At 39.4% G+C, this 22,743-nt stretch overlaps 1 protein-coding gene across 1 annotated transcript in view; it reads right to left on the bottom strand.

Moving 5' to 3' along the window:
• si:cabz01068815.1 overlaps positions 1–22,743 on the bottom strand; it is a 51,771-nt gene that overhangs the window by 9,550 nt on the left and 19,478 nt on the right. The window contains exons 3-4 of the mRNA XM_034183848.1: positions 18,610–18,978; positions 9,002–9,103 (exon numbers count right to left, since the gene is read on the bottom strand). Coding sequence (XP_034039739.1) covers positions 9,002–9,103; positions 18,610–18,978 — 471 coding nt within the window. The remainder of the gene's footprint in view (positions 1–9,001; positions 9,104–18,609; positions 18,979–22,743) is intronic.

Raw genomic sequence — 22,743 nt, 5'->3', positions numbered from 1 at the left:
CCCTCATTTCTTTTAACCCGATACTGATACGCGGGCAATATCACCCAAGTCATCCATAGGCATACATTTTTAACTTATGGTTCCAAATTTTAACCAAACTAATTTCGGACAAGTTATTTAAATTAACATGTTTAAATGAACTAACTATGTTTTAGTTTTAAAGTAATGCGCTAATTTTTAAGGTTTTACTGTGGACATGCTGTGTCCCAGTGCATTATGGGTAGGATAGGGTAATCTCAGTACATTCACGACATGAGAAATGCATTTGAGACACTCTGATCAGGCTCCACGGACAACAGCATTATAGTACCTAAAACTCTCATGAATATATTCTCTGGGTTTATAGACATTGTTATTGTGTTTGCGTTTATTAAATTCCACGCATCTAAATGTAGCGCAACACAGATTATCTGGAATTTTATTTTGGCAAGTTTTCAAGGTCTCTACTGCCATCTACTGGCCAGTAATGTTCATGGCAGTATTCGCCCTGAAGCTGGGCTGATATTTTTAATCACTGTACTCGGTTCCAGCTCAAACTGTACCACAGGGCCGCATGGTCTAAAAGCTCAGAGCGCACGATTTATGTTCCCACACACATTGTACGTTCAAAAACCACACGTTGGACTCATGTTTCCAGAGGCAAAACATAAACAGAAGCTTTTTTGAAACTTAATTTACAAAAACTCGATGGGAGACATCAAAGTTTAAAAAAAATTACAAGATAGGTCTGTGGTGTTTGCACAGGCACAGTGCGAGAGTATGCTTGTAGCGCTTCAGCAGCGGGACACCCTCATGACGGCCGACCGGAATATCAAACAGGTTTGATTTTCATCTGACCATACGATTGGAGGAGGTGGTCATGAGATGTTAAATGCAGCTCGTTACTCCATGTATACTCAACGATGCAGGATGCGCGATTAACCTGAAACTCAGTGCGATCCAAAAAATTCTCGCAAAACTGAAAAATCAGCTGAAAAAAGGCCAAAACTCGCACTGGCACCAATAGATCATGGCAGTGTTCTATTTATTTTGACACCGGTTATATCAGATGGTTATCTAATTACAACTTGGCTTGTTTTTTTTTTTTTGAAAATGCCTTTTTTTTACAAATAAAAAATGGCATATTTTACAAAAGCACATTTATTTGTAAACACCAACACACGACACACCTCACATTAACATGTTGGTTTACATAGAATGAATGAGTCAACCAATCAGTGTTAGCAGAGGCACATTTTACCCAGAATGCCATCTGTCTGTGTTTGTTACAAAACTTCAGATTTAGTGCATTATTCACCTTTAAAAGATATATGTTATATCTTAACTTTGCACAAATGACAGAATTGACATTAATGGAGTTATTCTATCAGTATTCATTTTATTTATACACCAAACCATAACTCAGCATTGCTTTATTTTCCAAGACCTCCGCCTGACGGCAGCATTGTGATTGAGTAGAGAGTTTTGTGATTCCTCTCAGCTTGTTTCTGTGCTGGAAGCCATGTAGTCAACGGGAGCAGGATGCTCAAAGAAGAAGTGCTGACTCATTGTTTGGGTCGTCGCCTTTGATGCTTCCAGAAGCGATCATGGTGTTAAAACTCAAAATCAGCTTGTTAGTAGTAGCAAGTGTAAGTAAGTCCCTTCGGCTGCTCCCTTGTTTGCATTTGGGGTTGCCACAGCAAATCCAGTGTGGATCTGCATGTTGAATTGGCAAAGGTTTTACACCGGATGCCCTTCCTGGCACAATTCCACATTACATGGAGAAATGTGGCAGGACTGGGATTTGAACCCGGAACCTTCTGCACTGGAACCAAGCGCATTAACCACGTGGCCACCACCCCTACTCTAGTAGTTGCAAGTGTACCGGAGACAATACTGGAATTTATCAGTTATCTGTAACTTCCGATACATTTTTGGGTGGCTTATCATTTTATCTTTATCAAAGATAACTTTTCAGTTATCTGATTATCTGTTATCGAAGTTAATTTTTTGGTTATCTGTGTAAATTCAAAATCAGCTTCAAAATCTGTTTCTCTGAAACAGACGGTTCATATTTGTATTGCCCGCTTGATAAATGCAGTGCTTTTATATGGTTTATGCTTTTATTTATTTATTTATTTTTGTAATACGTCCATGTCCTCCCTGATATGAGGCAGCTTCCCACAACTTTCAAAGGACAGCTCCCTAGCTCAGAGGTAAAGTCTCCGACTAGCAATCAGAGCTTTTTGAAGGTGTGAGTTTGCGTCCCCTGGGTGGTATGTTTTTCAGGTACCAGCTGTTTTTTTTTTATTATTCCACATAAGCAGCGTGATCATGTGGTGCACCTCACACTATTCCTGCTTGACAGACACCGCCACGTGCACAAACTCACACACCGGGCTCGTGCATACCTGCCCATCAGCACAATGTTTTGTGGCCTGTCATTTTTTTTTTCTAAAGAGCAATGTCTAAGGGCCCTGTCCCACTGGGGAGAGGATTAATTGCGCATGAATTGAGTATACAAAGTAGGGGCGTTCGTAGTCATCCTCAACAAAAATTGCCAAAAATGACAAATGTCCCAGTATGAATTATGGATATATTAATAATATATAGTGAATATATGATGAACAATCACGGTTGTATAACGCATGTAGTGAGGAAATGGATAAGATGCATTGCGATTATCACGGCAGTATTACGGGTGTATTATGAATGCATCATGCACGTGTTGCATGTGCATGGCATCTGCATTGCGGTCATAAAAGAAGCGCACTCGCTCCTTTTGGCATCACCATTCACACCAACAATACAGCCTCTGGAGCATTTGCTGGACTTGGACAAGTTGATTGGAGTAAACAAGCAGTGAACAGGGCGAGAGGTGACATCAGCGGATCGTACCAGAGCACAGATCGTCTGAACGATTATAACAAGAAGTTAAATCTGTTATAAACACAGGAATAAATACTGTAACAGCTGCAGACAAGAAGGAAAAAACACGCAACTGTTTTATCAAGCCTTGACAATGTAAACAAGTCAAATAATTACCTTTTAAGATGGCTCAAAATGCTTTCTGCAGCTGGAGCCATTCGAACGGCCCAGCTGCAGCTCCCTCTGTGATTCAAAAGGTGATTAGAGCTGTTTTCAACAGGCAATTTGCAGAATAAAATGATTAATCCTCCATGAAATAATTATTTTATATACACAGCGTCCAGCGCAGAGTGCATGGCAGCCGGTAGAACAAAGAATGGCATCCAGCTGTGAACACAGCGCATCTGATTTGCATCCGCCGCAAATAAGATGCAAAGCAGACGTAATAAAAATGCTTTATTCGTGGCCAGTCTGTATGCAGTCGCTAGAACTTCTTTTAGTTTGTGATGTGGACATGATTGGCACGCAAAATATCAGTTTTACACATTGTCCCAGTCCGCTGCCAAGCCACAAATCCCTGTCAGTTGCAGATATCAACAATATACGAATATACAGAGAATATACAGCGCATAGATTATGTACTGTGTATGTATTGAGTATGTATGGAGTATGTAAGGCAGATGTCATCCGCAGCCAAAATTTTGTGCAGCTCAAAAATCCTGGAAATGGAAAAATGTGCCTCTGCGGATAATTGCGGACGTGTGCGGGTATCGGCCGACTCATACAAGCATGTTTCACGCATATTGCGGATGTTAAGCGAATATGAGCCAATTTTGTGCGCAATCCATACGCAAATCCTCCTAAACGCCAGTGGGACAGGGCCCTAAGGAGAATTTGTACTGTATTTGGTGCTTGTATCACCATGTGAAGTATTGTTTCAGTTATTTGCTGCACTAAAAAGAGTCGTTCTTTTTCTGTGGCAGCGAATGAAGCAACTGCAAAGTGAAAATTTTGCCTGTTGCATCAGCAGTTTCATGGTGAAATTCAACAGAGATTTTGTTCTAAATGAGATGTGAAACTTCATCTGAAGTTTGGCAGAAAACACACGGGATAATTTTTATATGTAAAATTACAAATATGGTGTCACTCTCCAAGTATAGACCTGAGTGAATAAAATGATCTCCAGATTTCGGGCGCTGTATCCCTGTCAGATAACCTGTGTAAAGGTCCCGTCACACTTAGCAAGAATGAGCATGAATCAAGCCGAATCAGGTGGAATGTAAAAAACAAACAAACAAAAAACAAAATTTGTGCCACATCTGGGAGGGAATAAGAACTGCGAAGACAGCCGTCCGAATACTCAGACTGTGCTTTGACCCGCTTTGAATGATCCGTGCATATGCCGTGCACATTAGCCTCTGAAAGCAGTACAAATGTAGGTGGAACACATTAAAATGACCTAGACAGCTGTCAGAATGCAGTGAGAATATGATAAATGCATTTACATTGCCGTATGAGTGAGGTCCGATTACGGGTTGAAGAAAATATTCCAGCAGCACCTGAGGTGCGCTCGTGGTTCACTGAGGCACAGTCGGGACATTCGGCCAGGATTCAACATGGCGGATCATTTCGAACTGCCTCTCGAACAGGTTCAGAATGCTTCGAATGCCGTTTTCATGTAACAGTGCAACAGTTAAGTGCATGCACTCTACGAGCTGGCTGCACGACTGCCCAACTGCGCCCAAATGTTTAGACTGCTTTTTGAATACTGTCTTAGAATGTATAACCGCAATTCCAATGAAGTTTGGACATTGTGTAAAACGTAAATAAAGACAGAATTCAATGATTTGCAAATCCTCTTCAACCTATATTCAATTGAATACACCACAAAGACAAGATATTTAATGTTAAACTGATAAACTTTATTGTTTTTGTGCAAATATTTGCTCATTGTGAAATGGATGCCTGTAGCACATTTCAAAAAAGTTGGGACAGGGCAACAAAAGACTGGGAAAGTTGTTGATGAATGCTCTTTAATCGTGATCGTTACTGAGTTTTTAAAATACTTATCGCAAAGCGTTCTTTTTTTACGACATCATGCAAGTTTTATGTCTGCGGACACTGATCTGTGTGTTACAGATACAAATCAGTTTCCTGGGATCCGCGGAGCTTCGCGGAGGAAAAATGCCACTCAAAGCCTGGCTGTTACGACAGCTGTCGTAAAGCAGGACTGGTTGGTTGCTGCGGTGACACTGTGTGGCTCCTGTGCGAAGCTTAGCTAAATGTAGCATGTGGACATCACAAACTTTTAGAACTTTCAAGTTTTTAAAAGAAGAATTTTGCAGCATGTCTGTGTCACGGAGCGACATCAGACAGAGTGAAGATGGCGAGAAAGACGGTTTGAAAAAGTCTGATAAGGACAAGAATCCGTGGAATTGTTGCTGGCTTCATGAACACACCTGAAAGATGAATGGGAAAAGCGAACTGGTAAAAAATTTTTCTTTCTCTGGAAAATAAACATTGTGCTGTTCAAACAGGATTTCAGAAAAGATTATGTGCCTTTTTTTCTTTCATTAATCTAGACTTTCTTTCATTGAAAAAAAAGACATTGAAATTAGGCTACATGAATTTACACAAAAATATAAATTAGTTTTTATTAATGTAGACTTTTTTCATGGGAAAAAAGACACTGTGGCTTTGAGTGGATTTACAGGAATTTACACAAGAATGTGTGGCTTTTTACTATAAGGTATGTTATTGATATTTTACCCTGATTTTTAAAATATTCTACAAGCTTTAGCTGTGGTTTTTGACATGGTTTTTTCAGTCTTCATAAATTTCATGTAGTTTAATTGTTCTGAGTTAATGCAGAATTTGGTTTACAATTAAAAGAAAAATCATTCCAGGTCCTACTTCCACGTCATAGTCTGTTATTTCAACATGATCATTGATGGTTCAAATGAAAGGTTGAATCTAGGATCATTTAAATACGCACTAATTTTGAGATTTGTTCTTCCAGGAGATGTTGAAAAAGTATCAGTAGATGAAAATTTAATTTGGTTTCTGGGGCCCCACAAGGCCCTAGACCCAGGCTCCTGGGGAGCTGCGCCCCCCAGACCCCCTACGAATTTTCCTCAGATTTTACAATTTTCATTTCACAGCCCTGCTTATTGAGTGTTGTTAGAAGGAAAGGTGATGTAACACAGTGGTAAACACAGTGGTGGGCACAGATAACCAAAAAATTAACTTCGATAACAGATCAGATAACTGAAAAGTTATCTTCGATAAAGATTAAACAATAAACCACCCAAAAATTTATCAGAAGTTACAGATAACCGATAAATTCTAATATCTCTGGCACATTTACAACTACTAGTAAAACAAATTTAATAGCTTCTAATAATATTAAAAATAACAGACCCAAACAATAAGACCATACTTTGTTCTTTCAACAGTCTACCCCTGCTGGAAGCTCTATAGCGCTCCAAGCACAGACAGAGACAACCTGAGACCCAAAGAGTGAGACAACACTTTTTTTCTTTCAACATTTGGTCCCTGCTGGAAGCTCTTGTTTATTACAGCCCTCCCAGCACAGAGGCACTCTGAGAGCAGTTGTAAAGCCAGTCCTGTATCAATTACAAAGGTTTGGTCATGCAGAGGTCTTGAAAAATAAAGTCATATTGACTTATGGTTTTGATTTATAAAAAACATAAATACAGATAGAATAACTCCATTAATGTCAATTCTGTCATTTGTACAAAGTTAAAATATAACATATATCTTTTAATGTTGAATGATGTACTAATTCTGGGGTTTTGTAACAAAGAGACAGATCGCAAAGGATTCTGGGTAAAGGTGCCTGCTAAACACTGATTGGTTCAGTCATTCATTATGTAAACCAACACGTTAATGTGACATCTGTTGTGTGTTGGTGTTTAAATGTGCTTTTGTAAAATATTCCATTTTTTTATTTGTAAAAACAGGCATTTTTACGAAGGTCTGGAAGTGTCATCGCATTTTTTTTTGCATGTTTTTTTTTTTTTGCATTCTTTTTTTTTTCATTTTTTTGCATTCTCTCTTTACAACATTCATTTGATGTTGTAAAACATTCTTTACACTGTGCGAGATGATTTTTCATGCAGGAATTTTTTGGACCAAGTTTCAGGTTAATCGTGCGTCCTGCATCGTGTAGTGTTCATGGAGTATCAAGCTGCGGTCAACATCTGACGACCACCTTCCTGATCGCTGATCGTATGGTCGAATGAGAATCAAACCTGTTTGATATATTATTGTGGTCGGCCGTCGTGAAGTTATCCTGCTGCTGAAAGCTACAAGCAGCATCCAACCGTTCGCACTGTACCTGTGCAAACACTGCAGAGCTGTCTTCTAATAATGTTATTATTATTATTATTATGCAGTTGTTTTGTTTTTAAACTTCATTTGTAAAAAAAAAAAGCCATTTGCAAAGCAAAAATTTGATTTGACAATCATCTTTCTTTCTTTCTTTCTTTAATATTTATTTCATTCATTTAAAAGAAAAAACCCCAGAAAAAACAGAAATAAAGCATCACAATCACCAGAATGAAAAGGAGCAGAGAGAAGAACAAGTCTTATATCTGACATAACCAGGGTTAAAATAAATAGAACACTGCCATCTACTGGTCCCCAGACACTGCCATGAACACTACTGGCCAGTAGATGCTAGATGGCAGTAGAGGCTTTCAAAACAAATTCTAGATAATCCCTGTCTGTTCACATTTAAAATGCACGGAATTAAACAAACGCAATTAAAAAAATCAACATCTGTAAACACAGAGAATATATAAGAGAGTTTTAGGCACTAGAGTTTAATGCTTTTGTCCTTGGAGCCTGAACAGAGTGTCTGAAATGCATTTGTCCTGTCGTGACGTACTGAGATTACATCATCCTACCCATAATGCACTGCAGGGCAGAGCATGTGCTCACAAAACCTTAAAAATTGACACATTACTCTAAAACTAAAACATATATCTGATATTTTTACTTTATACAACTTCAGACATGACAGTAATTTTAAATAACTTGTCCAAAATTAGTTTGGTTAAAATTTGAACAATAAGTTAAAGATGTATGCCTCTGGATGACTTGGGTCATACTGCGAGCATATCAGTATAATGTTAAAGGAAATGTTTGTTTTTTGGGGGGGCTGTTTTTCTTTTGTCTGCAGAGTATTGAAATGCTTTTTATGTAAGTAGTTCTGTTTGCAAAGGTTTTAGCTGTGCATCTGGTACAAAACTTTTAACAGGTGCGTGCTGAACTAATTTTTAAAATGCTTGTTGCTGTTCAACTTTGTTTGTTTTATTTATCAGTTTAAAAGTTATCGGACAAAAATTAATCAAAAGATAATTAGTCCGATGATGGTCTTTAAAGTTATCTTAAAAGATAATCCGATAATGAAAACGTTATCTTCGATAATTATCTGTTATCGGATTATAGGAACTGTGCCCACCACTGGTTAAACATACCACTGTCCCAACTTTTTTTGAAACATGTTGCAGGCATCCATTTCAAAATGAGCAAATATTTGCACAAAAACAATAAAGTTTATCAATTTGAACATTAAATATCTTGTCTTTGTGGTATATTTAATTGAATATAGGTTGAAGAGGACTTGCAAATCATTGTATTCTGTTTTTATTTACATTTTACACAATGTAAATAAAAACAATACAAGGGAATTGGGGTTGGGGTTTCACTGGATTCATTGGATTCTTCATTGGAATTGGGGTTGTAGATGTTTAGCTGGATGAATCAATTTGGAAATGCTGAAATGCACAAGTTGCTAATAACACAAATTTTACAAAATATATTAGCACACTGCAAGTTAAATAAGAAACAAAAGGTTGTGTATCTTTTCTGTCATCTCTTGAAAAGTGTAAGTGAGCAAAAGTGTTTTTTCTCAATCATAAGAACTTGAATCACTTCTTTTCATGTGTCTTAGGGCCTGAAGATGGAGCCTGAGTCCACCCTTGGTTGGAGTTACTCTGGGAGGATCAGCTACAGAAGAATCTCTTAATGATCAGAGGAAATATATAATCAAATCTGATTGGTCTCATTTCCCTTGACATGAAGCTTCATTTGCAAGTCTTCATGTTTAAATTAGAGCATCACTTACAGTCCTCAGAGCGATAGAACCAATGGAGATACTCTTTCTGTTCCTCTGTTAGGCCTTTAATATCCTCAGACTCGTGTGCCTCATCAGATGCTCTCTTGGATCCTGAAAGAAACACTCACACTGCATCACAACAGCATGTTCAGGTTTCACAAATTCGCCATCCTTAAAGGTACTCAGTCACTTCCCACTATGTGTATTTTCTCCCAGTATCAGTTTATTTCGGCTTAAAACAACCATCTGCCAGTGAAAATACAAAAGGCGACATTGCGTGTGTCTACGACATTGCATCACTCATTCGACTGTTCAGTTTAACAATTGCTAGTATCATTACTATTATTACTACTTGGATAAAACAGTCTTCAATTAATTCAAGAACATTTGGGTTAATTGATGAACATGAGTCGTGGTGAGCCAACAGACCTGAAAATTTTTTCATAATCTTCTGCTTCAATAAAAATGTTCTGCGTGCAGTATGATTGATTGATAAATCCCATATTGTAGAATGTATTCAGACCAGACAGGACAGGTTTTAGATGGGAAAGTGGGGTGAGGTAATTGTCACCAGAGCTCCTCAGTGATTTTTGCCATATCCAAATACACTGTTTCAGTCATTTTTACAGACAGCAAAAAAGGCAGTAAATATTTGGATGCCTTTTATTTTATGTTCGTCTGTAGGAATTACCTCAGGTTAGAAAAGTATCCGACCTTTTTATTTTTTCAAAAACCATATGGCTTTGAATCACGTGTGATTGCATCAGCCAAGCTGCTTTGCACCATGCGGCATCGCTGCAACACGTGGAATTCCTCCGCACGTCTGTCTCAATGTGCCGAAAAAGTGCTTATGTCCACATCTTTTCACAATTCCTGTGCTAGTCAGATGACATCCCAGATAAAATACAGCCAAGGGAGTAACTTTGATTTTGATATTGGTGGGGACACAAAAGTGCTCCAAGACAAAGATTTTTTTTTTTTTGCATTACCAATCATAAGTTCATGTCATGCAGATGTTATAGGTTAACAAGCCATCCCAATGGTTAGGGAGTTGGTCTTTCAATCACAGTGTTTCAGGCTCAAATCCCAACCTTACCTCTCTTTACATCTCCATCCATGACTGGAGTGACCTTGAGCAAAGCAACCCAACATTGCTCCAGCTATACATTTAAATTGAATTCATCAAGGATGGATATTTAACACGAAGTATTGCAATGACCCTATCTGCTAGTGTTGTGACGTTCGTGAATAGGGATGGGTATTGATAAGATTTTATCGATATTGATGCCATTATTGATTCTGCTTATCGATCCAATTCCATATCGATACCTCACGAATTTTGTACTAAAAGTAGGCTTTACAGGTTTTCTATGTATTTCATTGAGTCTTAAAGTAAATAAATATGAAATTAGTCACTGTATCCTTGATCTCTGGACATAAATAAAAATAAACAAAACGGTGTTTCGCTTTGAAGTTATTCATTCCGACTGGACTCTATCGTTCTAACTTGACTTGGCAGAGAGCCGCGCAGCGTTTGGAGCTGTGTGAACAGAACGGAGGACGATTCTCGTTTCTTTCTCCCAACAAGACAGGAGTCCCAGTTAGTTACTTTAATCCGCACAAAAATGACTCACGAATTCACATATTCGGGGATGAAAGTGACGAAAAACAAAAAAAGCTGAAACCCAAAATTACCCCCAACACCACCTGCACAAAAATGTTTGAATTCCAGAAGCTCTGAAATGCAATCTGGGACTATTCCAGACAATAAACTGGAGTGAGTGTTGAATCCATTTAGGTAAGAAAAAAAAAAAACTTATTCAAATTCATTCCAGTAGTATTCTCCTCTTACTAGGATGCAGCAGTTTTCTAGTTTGGCAGATAGTTCTGGAGGAAATCACTGAAGAAATTAACAAATTGAAAATATAGTTTGACTGAAACAAATTGTCATTAAACTTAAATAAGACAGGGATGAAATGGAGGTGTGAGAGTCACTAGGTGTTCACAGGAAACATTTATTTCTGTATGTATGTATATATTTATGTATGTTCATTGTTAGTTGGTTTTATATTTTTTGTTGTGTTTCTATTCAGGTTCTTTTTGTCTCTTTCTCTAAAACTGTATATAATAAGTATATATTGTATATAATAATCATTAGATTATAATATATAAACAAAAATAAATTTAAAAAATATTACAATTTGAAAACAAATGCACCCGAACGTGATGAGAGCTGCAACTGCTTAATGCTAACTTTTAACATTGAAAATGCCATAGACATGCTAACACGTTAACATCGCTCCCGTTTTTAAGTTATAAAATACATCTATCAACTGTTTCAGAAGACCATAACAGGTCGGTTTAACATATAAAAGGTAAATAATACTAACAGACGTATGTTCTTTAGGGTTTTAGCGGGGGGAAGTTAAGCAAAAGAAAGAAAGAATAAACGAAGCAATCGAAGCACTGATTCAATCTGCGAACCACTGCTTCGATTGGTTCAAGGTTCAAAGCAAAGTTGATTACGGACCCGCTGCAGGGTCTGTAGTAAATGTAGAGAAATTATCATTTTCCTGACAAACACCCCCCAAAATAACGGCAACTCTGAAGGACCGATAACAGAATCATTAAGCAAAAAGCTTATTGATGTCGGTGGATCGAATAATTTCTTAACGATACCTGAAAGGAACCAGTTCTCGATACCCATGCCTATTCGTGAATGAATCGATTTCCGTTTGTCTGTCTGTTATTGTGTCCGCTCGTGCAGTCTTTTAATAAGTTCCCTGCAACTGTGAAGTAGCCTAGCTCTAACGATGCGTCCTGCCATGTTGCTAAACCTGCCTAGTGCCTAAAGAGCAGAAAAGCCTAATGCTTTTAAGAGGGATTTTGCTTAGTTTTTAAAGCTTGACTTGCACTTAGATTCCTGACTGTGAAGAATGAACAAATATCTCGTTTCTTGGGAGGGGGGCCGTCATCCATTACCAAATATCACGAAGTCTAGCTCAAGAGAGAGAGATAGGGGCGGGGGGACGGGGGTCAATGGGCGGTCGCGGCCACTGTAGGAAGTGTGCTGCTTGGAGTGACAAGTGGGATAGCCAACCAAGTTAGCGAGAAACGGGTAGCTAATCAGCAGTGTTGCCACAGTTACTCTGAAAAAGTAATCCAAATACTGCTTACTGATTACTCCTTGAAAAAGTAACTTAGTTACTTTACTGATTACTCAATTGGAAAAGTAACTAAGTTAGATTACTAGGTACTTTTTTAGTTACTTTCCCCAGCTGTCGACAACAACCCTCTGCCACCTCAACATGACAATGATACTTGTTTTGCCAAAACTCACTTTATAGTCACCCTTTCTTGGCTTCAATGAAAATAAATACTTGTTTTATAAAAAGTAAAATAAAGACCTCTTTCTTGACCTCATATTTAACTGTTGACAGCAATGTAACAGTAAAACTTGCAATTTCTAACCTACATTGTTTATAAATGTAACTATTAAATTCATTCTAATATTTTTCTAACATTTAAATTCTCTCGAAACATTTTACTTGTCGAAATTATTATTATTTTAAGTAGTATTAGTAGTTGTAGTAAAAAAGGCTTCAAAACTAGACCTTTAATCTAGGGGTGTTGTGGGGGGAGGGGGGGCACATCCTTGCCCCACACCCCCATTCCATCTGGATTCGCCCCTGCTTTGGCGTTTGAGCACAAAGAATGGATAACATTTATTTATGCAGAAAACATGACCAGATTTACAGGTAAGAAAGTTTTATTGTGTTTTCACATCATGAGATCCTCAGAAAGAGAGTTTAGGTGCATTTGAGTGGAAAATAGTGTTAGTTGTTGACATGTCGCGGAGGATCAGCTGTTTTTAGCAGCAGATACGGAGCGGCTCAGAAAAAAAAAGCATAAAAATGTCTTTGTAAAGCTCAGTGCAGGTGTGCTGTTGTCATAGCTGTTGCAGAAAAACGCGGATGAAAAGCTCACAGCTCACTTAAAGTGGGCAGTTCAGTCGAACCCCGACCTCCTGCCCACGGACCAAGTTTAATGCTGCTATCGACCCACAATGCAAAAATAATAGTAACGCACAGTGACTTGGAGAAGTAACTTTAATCTGTTTACTGATTTGGAAAGATTAACGCGTTAGATTACTCTTTACTAAAAAAAAAGTGTTCAGATTAGACCGGCAATATCTACGTTAAAGAGGAGCAGTGGCATACATTTAACCCTTTATGTGCCATAATAATGGAGGACAGCGGTTTTATTGGTCGTGATTACACAGTAGGGGGCTGAATATTGGTAGGGACGTGACCCTAGCGTCCCTACCCAAAATTATGCCCTAGAATACAGCGTCCAGTTTGGAAATGAACGGCACATTCCACTGTTACAGGAGTTTTTGTCATGGAAAGAGGAGCAGAGGCTTCGCACGTCGCGGCGGTGCCGCATGGCGCAAAGCAACGTCGTGATGAAGCCTGTTCTGGCATGTCCAGGCTCATGCACAATTTCTCGGATAATCACACGACTGAAAAACCACCGACAGCTGTCTGAACGCCATCTCAAAGCCGTCCTGTGAGACCAAAACGGAGGTGGTTTTGTCTCGCTCCATCAGCGAATCCGTCGTGCGAAGCCTCCGCGCGGCTTTCCATGACAAAATCAACTAAATCTCTTGTTAAAAGTGAAATCTGCCGGAAAATGGTTGATGTCCAGCTCTTGTGATAACCAGAGAAATTGCACACGATGGTCACGGATCCATACAGCCATCCGTTTAGAAATGAAATGGTCGCTCAGCCTGTCGATGGCGGCTCGGAGCGTGGTGCGCCATCAGCCGCTGTGGGCTGTCCTTAAAGCAATAGTAACACTCCTTAATCTCTCTGAAGCCCATAAAATTTTCACCGAAAACCATCTGAATTTCTCGAATGGTGTCCACTTGGATGTGCCTCACAGTTTCTGAAAAAAATTTGATCAAGCAAAGCGGCAGTCTCTGAGCCATTCCTAAACAATGAAAAAAACGATGAGGGGGTGGACCACTCCTCACCCAAAGCCTGCTCACAGGCGAATGACGCAACCGACAGGCGTGAAAAAAGTCACGCATGTGCACGAAGGTTCAAGCTTGGCTGATGCAATCACACGTGATTCAAATCCATATGGTTTTTGAAAAAAATAAAAAGGTCGGATACTTTTCTAACAGACCTCGTATCTGTGCTCATACTGAAGGAAAATCCTGATTGGCTAACTGACTGTCTTCACACTCTGTGATTGGCCAGTCACTCACAGCGCCCACCCCTCCCTACACAGACACATCTCACTGCAGCTTCTCACACGCACACAGACACACACACACAGACAGGATCTCTCTCTGTGCTTGGCTGAATTCTGCCTCACGTTGCTCTGTCAGTATTCTCGTTTTCTTCAGCACGCCTGTTTTTCGGTTTGTCTGATATTTAAATTTACTTGGTGAACCTTGTTTTGTATCGTACGTGGTACTTTTGACAAGACAGAGCTGAATACAGCTCGTGTCGTCGGTCACTGCCTTCACTCCGGTTTTTTATTCAGTTATTTATTTTTTAACCATTTGCTCTTCGTTTTGTTGGTGATATAAAGTCAGTTGGAAAACTTTGCTCCTACTGAACGCAGTGCTTTTGAGAAGAATACAGTGAACAAGGCTGACATATTTTTTTCCGTTTGCCATCACCAAGTTCACACAAATCATTAAAAAATAAACAGTCTTACAAACCACTTACACACATACACACATATAGCTGAACACACAAAGTAGTCTATATTAATATTTTTATTGAATATGGCTGCATGCAGTATCTGACACTTTCTTACTGCAGTTCATAAAAATAAATTGGTCAGTAGAACAACCTCTCTCTCTCCCTCTCACACAGACACTCAGTCACACACACACACACACACACACACAATCAATATTGTTTAAGTTTGTGTGGGGAAAAAATCCCAAGAACGTTAGGTAGTAAAAATAAATAAATAATTGGGAAAAAAAAAATCACAGTTTGATCATAAAATTTAAAAAAGAAAGTTGTGTTGACTATGGCAACTCTTGTTCATGCATACTTAGTCGTTCATAATTTCCGACTACATTGAATGTCAATTCTGAGGCTGTTCTGTTATTCATTCATTCACTTAAGAATATTCATGTTCCGAGTTCATAAAAAAAAATGTTCTGTAAAATAGTTCCTTTACTATTGTGATCAAAAACATTGACTCTCAATTCTGAGGCTGTTCTGTAAATATTCATTCATACACTTAAGAATATTCATGTTCTGAGTTTATAAAAAAACTTGTTCTGCAAATAGTTCTCTTATTTTTGTGATCAAAAACATTGATTTGAATCTCAATTTTGAGGCTGTTTTGTAAATAGTTTTCAAATAAACAATAAATATAGCAACTTCTGATCAACCCATATCAATTTCAGACTTAAAATAATGTATTGATTTAATCCCCAGCCATTTTGATTTAAACCACGCCCACTTCTGGTTTAGGCCCCGCCCACTACGAGTACAGATACAGATGCAGATTGTGGTGTACTTGCTCATGCCTAGTCACTGTGACAGAACAGTAAGTCCTGGTAAATACTGCCATTTAGGTTTTTTTTTAATCCAATATTTCCTGACCACATGTTCCATTCAGCATATTTTTCAACTGGCTACTTCACATTGTTCACATGGAGGATAATCTTTGCATCGTCATCTTTGAAATGTCCAGTTGATGTTGGATGTTGAAACACAGAGTCTACTTGTACTTTTGTGTCCTCCAGAATTGGTTGTTTTATTTTCTGTCCTATACCATTATAGAGTACAAAAAAACTCCAGATGAGTCAACATATGGCAGCTAAGGTTTTAACAAGACCTAAGACATTTGTTAACTTTGGCCCTGTGCTGCCATTTGTCTGCTGATTCTCTTTGACTGTGGCACAGACATTCATTCATAGACATGAGTTTTGTACTGCAGATATGTCATATATATATAGGTTATATATTGGTACTCCTTGCTTTGCCATAGTCTCTGCTTGTATGTACTATATAATTGGTGGAAGTAAGTCTTTGTGATGATATGCAGAATTAAACCATCAACCTTTGTAGGAAAAAGCCCAACATGCTTGTTTATACACGTAATTGATAAATATGATATACAGTAAAATCACCAGTGTTAAATTAACACTGACAGTGAACATATGGTCCCATTCTGGCCAGAGAAAGACCATATGTACACTGGCAGTGTAAATTTAACACTATCAGTGTTAGTTTTGCACTGATTTTACTGTGTACATGTACATATAAAGTCCAACTATGAACACTTAAAGATGTCATATGACAATTATTTTTGCTTTTATCACATCTTCAAATGGTATGCTGCCATTGTGGGAATTTTCATCAAAATCCATAAACTGATTCCAAAGAAGTTGTGTTTAGAAGACAGATAAACAGGGGTCACATTTATCCCTCACATTTTTGGTTTTGGGGATAACTGTATCTTTTGGAGTTTTTAGAGTCAGATAAATAAATTGGCATGGTGTCCTTTTCAACATAATGGGCCTCATGTATCAACGTTGTGTACGGCGATATTTGAGCGTATATGGGGTGTACGTCATATCGGCTGCGCTACTTGGCATTTATCAATGTGGTCGTTAAAAATATACACCAGGTCGAGAGGTGGCGTAAATTATACGCCAAAATGAACCAGCGCTGGAATCCACATAAAAAATGAAGATGATCAACATGATAAACAGTGCCATTATACAAATCAATGCATATGTTACATAAATAACACTTTCCTAATTATACTACATAATAATCAATACAAATCCCGCCTTTGCGGGATTGTTATGGAGCACGATCCGTGGCCACAGCGCTGACTGCAAAGACAGCGCTGCTCTCCTTTTTCTCCAGACATCGAGCCTGGAGCCAGAGCAGCCCTGAGCTTAACTTCATGTGGTGTGATCGTTTTAGACTATGAAATTGATAACAACAACTGTAGTTTCGTCATTCCCTTAATTCGCCCGTGCTGCAACCAGGTTTTGTCGTCTCCATTTGGTTGTCACAATAAAATAAATACAGAAATACATTTAAAAAATAAAGAAATCTGACAGATTAGGCGTGTCTTATTAATTGAGTGAGCAAATATCCACATGTCAAGAATTATTGACATGTGAAAAGAAAATACAGTGGTCCCTCGCTATAACGCCGTTCACCTGTCGTGGCCTCGGAGTCTCGCGGAGTATTTAGTCCAATTTTTCATGCCTTTTTTTTTTTTTTTTTTTTACAGTGTTCTGTGTTCTGCGTATCTTTTTATAAGAATGTTGTTGCCCAGAAGAGAAAAGAGCACTAACAACTACTCATAACTGTGTTTGTCACACGGAAACACACACCTGCTGCAGCCAGGTGTGAGTGGGAAAAGGTGCAGCGCCAGGACGCAGAGGAGCGATCTGTGAAATACTGGTCAGTCACTATTAATAATTTCTTATGTGTCCGACCTCGTTCGTTGATCGTTAAAATTAATTTGTTAGTTCTAAATGCCATCATAATTATTTATAGGAAAACGTTTTATTTTTATTTCTCAAACAAATGTTTGGGCCTGAAAACAGTTTGGTATTATTTTCCTACTAGGGTTTGAACTTTGAGTGTGTTTACACACGCGAGATAAGTGAGAAAATGTTCATTCCTGATTTAGAAAGTGTATAAACTGTGTAGTGAGGGGTTTTACAGCTTTGAAACGTCTATAATAATTGTAAAAAACGCTGACTACGTCGCGGTTTCGCGTATTATGGGCTATTTTTTAGAACGTAACTCCCGCGATTAATGAGGGACCACTGTAACACTTTATTGATTATATACTACAAAACAATTGATACGACAGCCGCTTTTGACGCTCTATTGGCACGCGTCGTGATTGGTGGAGTTCTTTTTCATTGCCGTCTTTCCGGCTTCCATGTCGTAAAATGAGGGTGTGTCTGAAGCGGAGTCTGACTATTTATGGGCGTGTTTATTATAATTACGATCGTTTCCACCCGCCGCATTTATCAAGATCACGTCCGGCGTACGCCAGAAATGGGCAGGTGCACACTGCTTGATACATGTCACGGTGACTTTGGTGTATTTCAAGTTTACATCATAAATTTACGTCACAAGTGCGCAACATTGATACATGAGGCCCAATCAGAGCACTTCTAGACTTTGATTGTGTATAATCTTTCACTTTAACCTTTGGACTACTGAAAGACTCCAGATTTCAGCCTAATTCATCACAGCTGTGTTTGAGAAGAAAACCTGCTATTTTCATGAAATGAAAATAGCAGGTCAGATAAAATCTTATAAGGTTGCACAACCCTACTGAGAACATTTCTCTGTATCTGTCACAGAAATGGCTTCAACCTATGCCTCACTTATTTCTTTGAGTCTTTTGTTATACACCTCACTGTTTGAACAAATCCTGCTGAGAGTAAAATGGAAGATTTTGAACTTAAATTTTTGATAAATCTTAAACAAGTAGTAGAGTTGGAGATGGAGATGTGAAAATTGCTAGCACAGATGTGAACTTTGCCAGTGTGGTTGTTGCACTCTGTCCTACTGCATGAGGAGGACTTGTGGACTTACTGAGTTGTTCTTGGCAGATGTCTCCTGCATCCAGAGAGCTCCATTTCGAATGCTCGCTGTCATGAGACAGAGTGAGACGCTGGCCATCTGCAGAAAGCAGCAGTGATGTGTTCTTGCTGATCAACCTGTTTCTCTTGCAGTCCCACTGGACCTCTGGTCCCTGACACAATGTGGTCTGGATGGGTTTGCTGTGCTCGGCTGACAAACATCCAGATGTGCTGACAGCCATCAACATCCACTGGTCCTTCCAGATCCACTGCTGGGCCTTTGAATCCAGGTTGCACCTTTTCAGGAGAACCTCTCCTGTTGGCACTGAGTTCTCCAGGCACAGGCTATGGTGGGTGTTGTGGATCATGAAGGTGCTAGCTCCTGTAAGGCAAGAGTACTGCAGCTTTCACGCATCTATGTGCATTGATCACATATATATCACTGCAGGTATGTTTGAATAAAGCTTTAGATCAGGGGTCACCAACCCTTTTCCTGGAGAGCACCTGCCCTGTATGTTCTCCAACTGTCCCTGTTCAACTCCCCACAATTAACTCTATCAGGTGTTCTCAGCTGTAAACACCAATTTTTTAAAGCCCCCGTCACACATAGCAAGAATGTGGAGGAACCATTCCGACGCGGCAAATATTTCCATAATCCGACGCAATCGGGAGGAAAAGGGGTGTGGACAGCCATGGTCCGAACACATCTGGACTGCCTCGTGTGCACCTGCAGGATGCAGCCTAAACATATTTCAGACAACAATCAGATGACACAGACTGCTGTTAGACAACACCGACATTGGAGCTGTCACTCACCCACGCAATCAAATATCTGCTCGTCCTCACATTCCCAGCGCTAAACTGACCTCTCATCAGTGTGTGTTTCACATGATGGAGTGCGCACATTTCCGTGCGTAGAACAGGTGATTTGAGTAATGACTGTGTGTCCACTCAGCTGCATGCGTGTTTTCACAATGCCTGATCGAGCCGCTGTGCACGTGGGGTGCACGTGTCCATCCAGAGAGCACACAAACAGGCTGCACAGCACTGAGGCAGCACTTTTAAGAGTTTTTAATGATCTCTTTTTTTAGCTACTGACTCAGGTGATTGTGTTGTTCTGGTTCTTTTGGACTTTGCTACTTTTGATACAGTGGATCATAAAATTTTAATCTCTCATCTGGAGCAGTGGGCAGGAATCAGGGGCACAGCTCTGAGTTGGTTTCAGTCTTACTTGACAAGTAGGAGCTTTTGTGTTGGTATTGATGAATTTGTGTCCTCCACTGCTCCACTTGGGTGTGGGTGCCACAGGGCTTGGTTCTGGGCCCACTTCTTTTCTCTCTATTACTGTTGAGCCCCATACAGTGAGGAAAATAAATATTTGAACACCTTGCGATTTTGCAAGTTCTCCCACTTAGAAATCATGGAGGGGTCTGAAATTTTCATCTTAGGTGCATGTCCACTGTGAGAGACATAATCAAAAAAAAATAAATAAAAAAAAAATCCGGAAATCACAATGTATGATTTTTTTAATAATTTATTTGTATGTTACTGCTGCAAATAAGTATTTGAACACCTGTGAAAATCAATGTTAATAGTGGGTACAGTAGCCTTTGTTTGCAATTACAGAGGTCAAATGTTTCCTGTAGTTTTTCACCAGGTTTGCACACACTGCAGCAGGGATTTTGGCCCAATCCTCCACACAGATCTTCTCCAGATCAGCCAGGTTACTGGGCTGTCGCTGAGAAACACAGAGTTTGAGCTCCCTCCAAAGATTCTCTATTGGGTTTAAGTCTGGAGACTGGCTAGGCCACTCCAGAAACTTGATATGCTTCTTATGGAGCCACTCCTTGGTTATCCTGGCTGTGTGCTTCGGGTCATTGTCATGTTGGAAGACCCATCCATGACCTATCTTCAATGTTCTAACTGAGGGAAGGAGGTTGTTCCCCAAAATCTCGCAGTACACGGCCCTGGTCATCCTTTCCTTAATACAGTGCAGTCGTCCTGTGCCATGTGCAGAAAAACACCCGCAAAGCATGATGCTTCCACCCCCATGCTTCACAGTAGGGATGGTGTTTTTGGGATGGTACTCAGCATTCTTCTTCCTCCAAACACAGCGAGTGGAATTAATACCAAAAAGTTCTATTTTGGTCTCATCTGACCACATAACTTTCTCCCATGATTCTTCTGGATCATCCAAATGGTCATGAGCAAACTTAAGACGGGCCTGGACGTGTGCTGATTTAAGCAGGGGAACCTTCCGTGCCATGCATGATTTTAACCCATGACGTCTTAGTGTATTACCCACAGTAACCTTGGAAACAGTGGTGCCAGCTCTCTTCGGGTCATTGACCAGCTCCTCCCGTGCAGTTCTGGGATGATTCCTCACCTTTCTTAGGATCACTGACACGCCACGAGATGGGATCTTGCATGGAGCCCCAGTCCGAGGGAGATTGACAGTCATGTTTAGCTGTCTCTGGTGTCTTTGGACAGCTCTTTGGTCTTAGCCATGTTAGTAGTTGGAGTCTTACTGATTGGGTGGGGTGGACAGGTGTCTATGCAGCTAATGACCTCAAATAGGTGCTTCTAATTTGGAATAATAAGTGGAGTGGAGGTGGACTTTTTAGAGGTGGACTAACAGGTCTTTGAGGGCCAGAATTTCTGCTGACTGGCAGGTGTTGAAATACTTATTTGCAGCAGTAACATGCAAATAAATTATTTAAAAAATCATACATTGTGATTTCCGGATTTTTTTTTTATTTATTATGTCTCTCACAGTGGACATGTACCTAAGATGAAAATTTCTGACCCCTCCATGATTTCTAAGTGGGAGAACTTGCAAAATGACAGGGTATTCAAATACTTACTTTCCTCACTGTACTTAGGAAACATGGTATTTCTTTCCACTGTTATACAGATGACAGCCAGATTTATGTGCCTCTTAAAAGGAAGGACTCCCACTCAGTAGCACGATTATTTAACTGCTTAGGTGAAATTAAGGCATGGTTGGCTCTAAATTTCCTAAGTTTCAATGAGAAAAAAAAATAGAAGTGATGGTTTTTGGAAACAACTCTGTGACCCCTTTGGTAAACCTGGGCTCTCTGGCAGAGTATCTCAAGCCAACGTCACAAACCTAGGAATTAAAATAGACTCTGACATGAAGCTTGATAGCCACATTAAGGCGGTAGTTAAGTCAAGCTTTTTTCATCTAAGGCCACTGGCCAAAATAAAGCCAATTCTCCAGAGGCAAGACTTTGAAACAGTAATCCACGCCTTTGTTACCACTCGGCTGGATTACTGTAATGCACTTTATATGGAGTTTAGTGGGTCTTCTATTGCTCACCTTCAACTGGTGCAGAATTCTGCTGGGTGGCTTTTAACTGGTGCCTGTAAATATGAGTACATTTCACCTGTCTTAGCCTCACTTCATTGGCTGTCCATTCATTTTTAATTCTTTTATTTGCTTTTAAATCTCTGAATGGACTTGCCCCAGCTTATCTCTCTGAGCTGTTACACTTTTTACATCCGGTCACTCAGGTTGGTGGACCAGCTGCTTCTAACGGTGCCTAAAACTACCTGTAGGCTCAGAGGGGACTGGGCGTTTGCCATGGCATCACCAAATCTTTGGAATGATCTACCACTGCATATTAGACAGGCTGCATCACTTGTGCATTTTCAATCACTTTTAAAAACTCATCTCTTTTCATTGGCTTTTAACACTAACTGAAATGCTGTGCCTGTGAGCTGTGTGCATTTTAAATGCATTTTGTATTGTAATGTATTTATTGAGATATTTCTTATGTATTTTATTGTGTTATTGTATAGCACTTTGGACCCTGTGGGTTATTTTAAAACGTTTTATAAATAAAGCTGGATTGGATTGGATAGCTGTCAGTAATCACCTGCTGTTGTACAGTCTGGTGAAAAAACCCTTTAGGTGTTTGATCAGTATATACTTACATTGCTAGATTTTATTTGTCCAGCTGGACTCCATAACTGCTGCTGATTTACTCATAACCATCCCAAGGACATATCGTTATCTTTGGCTGCTTTCAGTGATGCCGGTATTTGGTTAGACTCTTTCTCTCCGATTGTTCTGTCTGAGTTATTTTCATTAGTTACTTCCTCCAAACCATCAACATGTCTATTA

Source organism: Thalassophryne amazonica, chromosome 2 (assembly GCF_902500255.1).
Source record: "Thalassophryne amazonica chromosome 2, fThaAma1.1, whole genome shotgun sequence".
Classification (NCBI taxonomy): Eukaryota; Metazoa; Chordata; class Actinopteri; order Batrachoidiformes; family Batrachoididae; genus Thalassophryne; species Thalassophryne amazonica.
Note: the sequence above shows the minus strand (reverse complement) of the source record. Positions and strands in the feature narration are given on the sequence as shown.